Source organism: Tachysurus vachellii, chromosome 19, assembly GCF_030014155.1.
Source record: "Tachysurus vachellii isolate PV-2020 chromosome 19, HZAU_Pvac_v1, whole genome shotgun sequence".
Lineage (NCBI taxonomy): Eukaryota > Metazoa > Chordata > Actinopteri > Siluriformes > Bagridae > Tachysurus > Tachysurus vachellii.
In genome coordinates this window covers 19,505,467-19,515,466 of record NC_083478.1, presented here as the reverse complement: position 1 = coordinate 19,515,466, position 10,000 = coordinate 19,505,467, and the positions used below count along the sequence as shown (strand labels likewise).

General features: G+C 41.9%; 1 protein-coding gene across 3 annotated transcripts in view; it reads left to right on the top strand.

The window, feature by feature from the left end:
* The window catches only part of fyco1a (FYVE and coiled-coil domain autophagy adaptor 1a), a 24,982-nt gene extending 16,539 nt beyond the window's left edge, over window positions 1–8,443 (top strand). For all 3 annotated transcript variants that reach the window (XM_060893742.1, XM_060893740.1, XM_060893739.1), the window contains exons 14-18: window positions 2,553–2,700; window positions 2,934–3,032; window positions 4,117–4,327; window positions 5,511–5,620; window positions 6,106–8,443. In XM_060893742.1, the coding sequence (XP_060749725.1) occupies window positions 2,553–2,700; window positions 2,934–3,032; window positions 4,117–4,327; window positions 5,511–5,620; window positions 6,106–6,181 (644 nt within the window). In that variant the 3' untranslated portion in view covers window positions 6,182–8,443. The remainder of the gene's footprint in view (window positions 1–2,552; window positions 2,701–2,933; window positions 3,033–4,116; window positions 4,328–5,510; window positions 5,621–6,105) is intronic.
* Window positions 8,444–10,000: the final 1,557 nt, after the last annotated feature.

Below are 10,000 nucleotides of genomic sequence, written 5' to 3'. Positions count from 1 at the left end.
AGCAGCAGTTGACAGCTACTGTAGATGTGGTCGTGTCCAGAGATACAACAAACCTGGACTTCACTCCTTCGTCTCGTATTATATGATGCACATAAACACTGCTGAATTTTATAGACCAAAATATTCCTGTAGAACGTTTCATTATAGCGGCAAGAAAACTCATTTTGAACGCTGCATGGGCCTCCCACTTATACCCATTATTACTATGGCAGCCTGTAGTAGGAAGAATAAAAGTGCTGCATTACGTTTCAGCAGAAGTTCTGATTAAAGTGTCTCAGATATGCTACATTAAAACTTTCATTCATTCACTCACTCATCTTCTACCGCTTATCCGAACTACCTCGGGTCACGTGGAGCCTGTGCCTATCTCAGGCGTCATCGGGCATCAAGGCAGGATACACCCTGGACGGAGTGCCAACCCATCGCAGAGCACACACACACTCTCATTCACTCACGCAATCACACACTACGGACAATTTTTCCAGAGATGCCAATCAACCTACCATGCATGTCTTTGGACCGGGGGAGGAAACCAGAGTACCTGGAGGAAACCCCCGAGGCACGGGGAGAACATGCAAACTCCACACACACAAGGCGGAGGCGGGAATCGAACCCCCAACCCTGGAGGTGTGAAGCGAACGTGTTAACCACTAAGCCACCGTGACCCCCCTACATTAAAACTTTTCAATTTTAATTAGTATCAAGAGCAGAATACTTGAAATATTCGTATTTAATCTTGAAAATAGTCCCAAGATTTTGCTGAAACGAGAATAGAACAAAACTAGCATCTGGTCAATTTTTCAGGTATGTTCGCTAGTCCAACATGCGTCAAGTTTCTGCTGGTTTTCTGCTACTTTTTATGTGGTCCGCACTACCGATCTTGTCTAATCTTAAGCACAAGCTAGGCAGAGCGTGTTGATAGGGTTTGTGTGATGTGCATCATGCAGGCTATTTTTTTATATTAGCTCAAAAGGAACTCAAAAAAAGGAGCTTTTACTTTACTAAAAAAAAATATGAAAGTGTGAAAGCTTTCTTTTTTCCAGTACAGTATATCTGAAATCCTTACACCCCAGTGAGCAAGTCAAGTCTGAGTGTGGCGATGAAAATCTCATGCATTGTTCCAAGGTGTAAGAAACTTCAGGCGGCGTCTAAAAAAGAAAGAATTTTCCACCCAAATCCCTCGAATAAAAAAAGCCGCTCAGCCTGTAGGTCAGTTCTGCGGCATTTCGTTGATCTATTGCATCACCTAGCAGCAGCATGACAGAAGTAATTCCACTTATAGAGTAGCTCCAAGTCCTCAGCGTGCTGTTGTGTGTGTTGTAGCCATAATTGCCTGCTGTTCATCTTATCAATAAAGCCCTCTGTTGGTGTAGCGTCTCTCCGGCGGATATCGTTCTCAGAGCAGAGCGCGAGAGCTTGTTTCTTGCAGCTGCCACTTTACCTTATTGATTTGTGTATATTTCAGCAGTGGGGCTTGCGTAAGGGATCCAGTCAGCGGTTCCTCTGTAATTTAGGGCTTTTTTCATAATTGTCTTTGCTTTGAAACTTGAGCGTTGAAGATGAGATGCGTCTAGCTTAGAATCATTCCCGCTGTGTGTTAATGGCATCTTTTGATCTCGAAGTACTCATCAGTTCTCATCTGGAGATGTTTCCCTTGTTTTGTTTTAGAGAGCTCAGATAGCTTTATGTCCAGTTCTTTCATTCTTTTTGACAGTTTATATAGTACAGATTACTTCACTGGACGCTCATCTTCAACGGAGATTTCCTGAAACATTCAGCTGTCCTGCAGTGTTTTAAATTCCTTTCGATTTCAGTCTCCACCCTGTGTGTGTGTGTGTGTGTGTGTGTGTGTGTGTGTGTGTGTGTGGAGTTTTTGCATGTTCTTCTCATCCTCCGCGGGTTTCCTCCATGTTCTCCAGTTTCCTCCATCAGTTCAAAGACATGCCTTCTGGGCTGATTGGCATCTCTTAATGGTCAGGAATAGACTCTAGGTTCCATATGACCCTGCATAGGATCAGTGTTAATAAAGATGGATGGAGGGATGGATAGATGAAGGGAGGAAGGAAGGAAGGAAGGAAGGGAGGGAGGGAGGGAGGGAAAAGGGGTGGGATGGACAGAGGGAAGGATGGATGGAGGGAGAAAGGGAAAAAGGGAGGGATGGACAGAGGGAAGGAAGGATGGATGGAGGGAGGGTTGGATGGATGGATGGATTAATGGATGGATGGATAGATGGAGGGAGGAAGGGAGGGATGGTTGGATGGATGGATGACGGAGGGAGGGTGGGAAAAAGGGAGGGGTGGACAGAGGGAAGGAAGGATGGATGGATGGATGGAGGGAGGGTTGGATAATTGGATGGAGGGATGAATGGATAGATGGATATATATTTCTGGGTTAAATATGAATTTTCTTCCTACCATTAAATTTTCATTCATGTATAAAGTACATATGAAGTATGAAGCATTTAAAGTGATTAAGGCAATTACCCTTTGTTGTTCATCTTCTTCCTGTGTGTGTGTGTGTGTTTGTGTGTGTGTGTGTGTGTGTGTGTGTAGTAACTGATCCAAATGTGAAGCATGATGATGGAGTGTATGACATCATCACAGACGATGAGGTAAACGGGCTGTACGACAGCGACACACTTTCACAAACAACCGCAGAGTCGCTGGACGGAGAAGCTGAGAGCCGGAACACTCAGGAGCCGTGAGTCGAATATCACACACACACACACACACACACACACACACACACACACTCACATACACACACACTCACATACACACACACACAGAGTGAGTTTTCTAAACTTTTATCCAGGTGCTTTGCCTCTGCTATGTGTGTGTGTTTGTGTGTGTTTGTGTATACATGTAGGTTATATATGTGTAGATAAATAGAATGTGACCTGGTGTGTGTGTGTGTGTGTGTGTGTCCTGTAGAGGTGTTTCTGGTAAAGCAGTGGTTACTGAGGAACAGGAGGAAATGCCCCCGTCTGTACAAGATGCTGAAATCCATCTACTCAAATCAGGAGAACTTGCGTGAGTGCAGAATGACGACATGACAAAATTGAACGATATTTCAGGACATTTAGACGATAATAACAATTTATATGCTTCCTAATAATTGCTGTCAAAATTTAAAAAGAAATCTAAATAAAAATGTGTATTTTCTTACATTTAAATAACAATACTAATAAATTAATAGAAACAATAATAATAATAATATTTACTTCTCCGGTGCTGGTTCAGAGCTGGTGCTGGTGCTGGTTCAAAGTCGGTTCCACTGGTGAACCTTCTAAGAACCGGTTTGTCTTTCCATCGGTTAGAGAGCATCACAGAGCCGAGTCTGACGTCACTGTATACGTGTCACGTTACACAGCAACTTTAGCGCAGCAGCGACAAACACAAACACAACATCAACAATGGCGGATGTTGCTTTACTGTTAATGCTCATGGCTTTGTGAACCTACATTAACACCCAAACGCAGCGAATCTGACGTGTACGTGCAGCTCCATGTAATCTGTATAAACGGAGGTTGTTATCGAGAAAGTACATAACGTTATTTTATCATTAACACAGAAAAAATTTAGCCTTAACATGTAGCTACTTACTATCATGTGTGCTGATAGTTGGTCATATTGCGGTAAAGTAAAAGTGTATTAAACATTTGTATACTTAAGGTACATTATCAAATGCGCTAACTGTAGCCCCGCCCACAGCCCCGCCCACAGCCCCGGACACAAGCGGTTCTTAAGTCTAGACCAGCAACGTTTTGGTGCTACTTAAGAACCACTTTTCCTGGTTCAGAGCCGGTGCTTTGGGTGTCGAAACAGAAAGAACTGGTTCTAAATTAGGCTCCGAACCTGCACGCAAACTGCCTCGGTGGAAAAGGGTCAAGTCTGTAGTCACACAGCCGCAAGTAAACATCTCCACAATCCTACCACGTTAGTCATCTGAGAAATCCGACTGAAACACGTCATCGTGATATTCCTGTCTTTTAAAAAAAAAATCAGTGCTCTGCTCGGAAACAGAATATTACGTTTTATGTCTGAGTAGAAAAACACTTCAGAGATTTTCATTTTAGTTTTAGTTGTTATTGAGCTGCTTGTATGATGTGTGTAGTTCTTTAGTCCTGCTGCACATCGACGAGATCCGGCAGTTCGGAGATGCTTCCCGTGAGCTCTTCATCAAGTCCAGTTGCTACAGCATCATCTCCATCACCGTACACGAGCACGGCCACGCCGTCGGCTGGGTTTTCTCATCCGAGCCAAAGAGCATCAGCTTTAGCGTCGTCTATAGAGAATCTACAAACACACCTGAGGAGCAGGCCAAGGTAACACACACACACACATCTCCTCACACTGGAGACTCCTTCACCACATCATACACACACACACACACACACACACACAGAGGAGACTCCATCACCACACCATACACACACACACAAACACACACACACATCTCCTCACACTGGAGACTCCTTCACCACATCATACACACACACACACACACACACACACACACACACACAGAGGAGACTCCATCACCACACCATACACACACACACAAACACACACACACATCTCCTCACACTGGAGACTCCTCCACCACATCATACACACACACATCTCCTCACACTGGAGACTCCTTCACCACATCATATACACACACACACAGAGGAGACTCCATCACCACACCATACACACACAAACACACACACACACACACACATCTCCTCACACTGGAGACTCCTTCACCATATCATACACACACACACACACACATGCAAGAGACTCCTTCACCACATTATACACACACAAACACACAAACACACACACACACACATATCCTCACACTGGAGACTCCTTCACCACATTATACACACACACGCACACACACACACACACAGTGGAGACTCCTTCACCACATTATATACACACACACACACACACACACACCCAGAGGAGACTCCTTCACATTATACTCACACACACACAGAGGAGACTTCTTCACCACATACTCACACACACACATCTCCTCCTCACACTAAAGATTCCTTCACCACATCATACACACACACACACACACACACACACACACACCCCTACACACACGCACTGAAGACTCCTTCACCACATCAAACACACACACACACACACATACACACACACACAGAAGACTCCTTCACCACATAACACACACACACACACACAGAAGACTCCTTCACCACATCAAACACACACACACATCTCCCCCTCACACTGGAGACTCCTTCACCACATCAAACACACACACATACACACACACACACACATCTCCCCCTCATACTGGAGACTCCTTCACCACATCAAACACACACACATCTCCCCCTCACACTGGAGACTCCTTCACCACATCAAACACACACACACATACACACACACCAGGAATAACTAATGCCAAAGACTTGAATTGAAGCTTTAAATATATATATATATATATATATATATAAACGAGTGTTCATATTGCCCCAGGTTCTGATCCCCCTGACTCGGTGTAACGCACACAAGGAGACCATTCGTGGCCAGCTGAAAGCCAGAAACCCCGGAGTCTACACACTCATCTTTGACAACTCCTACTCCAGGTACAATTGGTTTTAAAACACAGCCTTTCACTCTAGCTGAGAGGTAAAAAATTTCAAACCCAGAGCTGGTGTGTTATCTATACTTACACCACAGCGGGGTAGGTGTGGGTTAATTTTCAATAACAGCACGGCTCTGAGAGGTTTATGTATATTTATGACGCTATACTAGCGTTTCTACGGTAACAGCTCAATCAAAGGGCCATGTACGGTAAACACTATGCAAGGGTGGGACAGGAAGTAACGTCTTGCCTCATGAACGTTTCACAGCATGCATTTTATCTGTAGATGGTTGTAAAAAAAAAAAAAGCATATCCTAGGTTAACAATTTCATGTATACAAGAAATAAAATCTCAGGATTGTTGGAGTGATGATGGATTATTTTTCTGTAACAGCACACGCCAGGGTTGTGTTTTAAATCACGATGACGTCAGTTAAGAAAATCACAGTTATAATCAAAGTCTCATTTTTTGTGATCGTTCCTCTAGGTTCATCTCCAAGAAAGTCAACTACCACTTGACCACTGAAAAGCCCGTCATCTACGATGGAAGTGACTGTCTTTAGACCCACGCTGGATTTTTCTTCTTTTTTTTTTTTTTTTTTGTTCCCTTTTCAGGACAACATGTTGATCTGCGTTCGGTTTTTAAAATAGCGCTACTAGAACGAGACGAAGATTCGAAGGAGCGCTCCGGAGGTTTTCACGCTCTACGAGTCGAGGCCGTGTTTGTTATTATCGATGTGCCTTTCTGCTTATTAATAACGTGTTCCTTTCTTTAAATTTTTAATCACTGCACTTTTTAAACAGCGTATTACATTAGACGTAAAAGCCGAGCTACACACTACATCATCAATCTGCTGCTAATGGAAGGGAATTATATATTTATATAAAAATATATTTCCAGATTTTAACACAACATTTCTCAAGCGAAACGCACTAGACGTGTCTTTTTTTAAGCTCCGGCTCTAAAAGCAAATCAAAGTAAAACGACACTTTTTTTTTTCTCTCAAAGCAAAGACGGCAGAATTTACCAAAGCTGGAGGTTTCTCACAGTCAGGGAGGTTTTTTTAATAAATTGTAGCTAAGTTCTACACTACAGGCGATAATCAAGTACGACGTCTAAAATATCCAGGTGCTGTGAGGTCACCGTCACCTCGACAACCAAAGCAACGATGATGAAGCAACACTTTACACACTATACACACTTTGGCTTTTAGAGGTAGTGTGTGTGGTGGTCTGGGAAAAACCTTCACATGCGGACATTTTCACCAGACTTTTTTTTTTCCTGTGATGTATCTCAAGCAGAAGCAACGTTCTGACATTAAATTAAAGAACATCGAGAAAAATTGTTTGACATTTTGACAGCCGGCGTCTGATTACGACTTGATGGCTGCGTGATGAACTCACCTTGTAAAGTTCTGAATAGCAGAATTTTAGCATCAACGCAAAGAAAGAACAAAAAAACACCCGACACTTGACGTTTTTTTAGCAACCAGCTAGTCAAATACCTGCTGCAAGGGATGTATAATTTCCTCCTCAATACTGTTACTATAACATTATTATATTGTTATTATTATTGTATTGTCAGTATTATAAAGTAAAACTTCTTTTAAACGTAAACAGTGCCGCTTGGTTTTAACGTTGAGGCTGCGAGCGGCCATGTCGATAGCCTAGAATGTGGTAGCCTAGTGGTTAAGGTGTTGGGCTACCAATCGGAAGGTTGTGAGTTCGATTCCTACGTCCACCAAGCTGCCACTGCTGGGCCCCTGAGCAAGGCCCTTAATCCTCAATTGCTCAGTTGTATAATAAATGAGATAAACAATTGTAAGTCGCTCTGGATAAGGGCGTCTGCTAAATGCTGTACATGTAATGTTGAGTTTCGGTCACTCAAGTCCGAGAGTTGAGTTTAGATTTCTGCTAAATTTCCAACAAAGTGACATTTAACAGCTTTTCCCACACCAACACACACGTCTCAGGGTTTACGCCAGAGTTTTCTTACTACAACACTAACATCAGCCAAAGTGCCTTAAATGAACGAAGTACTTGGAAAAGGAAGTTGCCTCAAAACATCTCCAAGCTTTTACACCAATCTGAATTAAAACCCTTACACAGATAATCTATGCTTTTTTTTTATTTTTTTTTTTAATCTGTTAAATTACAAATGTAAAGAATTGTTTATTATTTAAAAGTACTTGTTTATGTGAAAAACATGAAACACAGGGAGTCGTTTCAAATTCACCGAATTTTTTTACTTATTTGTTTATTTGTCGTTACTAGAATTGTTCGCCATCCGAAGCAGCACTGTGATAATCACCGGACACAAACAACATTATTTACAATTTTAAAGAACAAACACTAAGCGTCCGTCGCAGTGGACTGAGGATATGCTGGTGACATTCACGGTGTTTCCCACATCTGCTGGAATCTTCATTTTATCAGTGGCACATGCACAGAGTCAGCTTCACCCTTCTGTCTTCTTTCTTTCCTAGTTATCACAGTAAAGTTGCCATTTTTATTTTTTTGTTTTAATTGTTTTAGTGTTTCATTTTATGTTTTAACGCAGCCATGAAGCCGACGTGACCGCGGCTGCTTTCAGCTGAGTATCACAACACTACAGGATTTTCTACACGGAGTGTTGTTTTTTTGTTGTTTTTCGTGCACGGATTTACATCGCATTATTTTTTAGACAGATGTTTTTAAGTGTGTTCCTGGTCACTTAGGTGATATACAGGTGATATACAGTATGCAAACTCTACCGAGCTTTCACAAGTCACTGTTACGAGTTTGGTGTACATTTTAAAACGATGTAATAAATTTTTATTCGGTGATTGTTAGCGTTTACGATTTTTCCATTTTCTCTAACTAAATAAGCTGTTTGTGTCTTATTAACTTCAAGAGAAAGAGAGATAGAGAGAAGGAAAGAGAGAGAAAGATGAAAGTCCAGTGCAGGAACTGCTTCTTGTAATGTAAGCGATAACAGAATAGTCACAGAACTATAAACCGATAAGACGTAACTATGTGGTGTTTTTTATTCTTTTAAAATTGTTATCATCCACAAGCCGCTGTAGCAGAAGACAGACTAAACGTTTGATGTGCTGTTACTAGAAAATAATCCACTCCAAGTTACAGCTTCACCTCTGGCAAAGTGTTGACACTGGAGAGTCCTTTTTATAAACGTTATAACGGGGGAAAGAAAATCACATTGTGACCAATCAGATTCAAGAATTTATCAGCATTGTATTTAATGATATAGATCACGTTTTAAGCATAAAACTCTCACATTACATCATTTAGTGAGGAACTAACGAATAAGAAATACATTCAAAATGCTTTCCTGACTTTCTAATCACGTCTTTTCGGCTGCTTTAGAAGAACAGCACTTATAGTCTGGTGTAAAAAAAAAAAAAGTAGTAAAAATATTCAGTACTCTTATAAAATCACTCAGAGGAAATGGTCCATAATTTCCACAGTTTCACGGCATCAACAGTCTCTCAAGGTGTTTAAAGAAAATGTGTACGAGTGAAGAAGTGCTGTCTTGCTTTTACTCACTTAATGAGGGTGGACATATAGGAGGAAGGAAAGCGTTATTACAGTATGTACAGTAAGAAGGAGGGAAGAAAACAGACCAGTGATGGACTGTTTATAGCTGCTACAGTATAACAGAAGTGAGAACAGGAACATTGTAGTGACTCAGAATGACATTACATGTAGCTCTGATCTGATAGATCACTTCGACCTCGAGTCACAACACCACTGATAGTTTTCCTGTAACCATGGAACCATTCAGTTGCTTGCTTTTCTAGTTTATAATAAAATACAGATTGCCTTTTGATTATTCATCTCTTTTGAGCTTTGTGCCATAAAAACCAAAACTTCATCAGAAGTGATTCTTTGAGGAACCAAAACCTATTTATAACTGAGCAATCTGAGACTCGACGCATGCCACAAGAGGACGTGTCTGGTAATTCATCCTGCGTAATCTACATTTGCCTCCTGACTCTGCTTCCTTCACTCGGTGCTGATTGCTGATTGCGTCCTCCAGCACCGTGGCTCGGTCTCGGTTCACAACACAAACGCTCAGGAGATTTGAGTCTGAACCTTTCTGGCTCCATAATCCCGGCGGGACAAACACATGTGCTGATGCGCCTCAGTGGGTGATGAGATTGCTACCAATATCGCAGCCCAACACACGTTCCCTTAAACTGGACAAAAGGTTAGGAGACCAGTTCATCAGTAAACAACCAAACTGGGAGTGTTTCATAGCGTGACCGAGCGCACGTCAAACCTCTGTGCACTTAGATGAGCTGTTTAAAGGAAACCTAGAAAAAATACTAACATACATGAGGAACAAGGGACAAGAAATGAGTGAACTAAGGAAGGAAGGA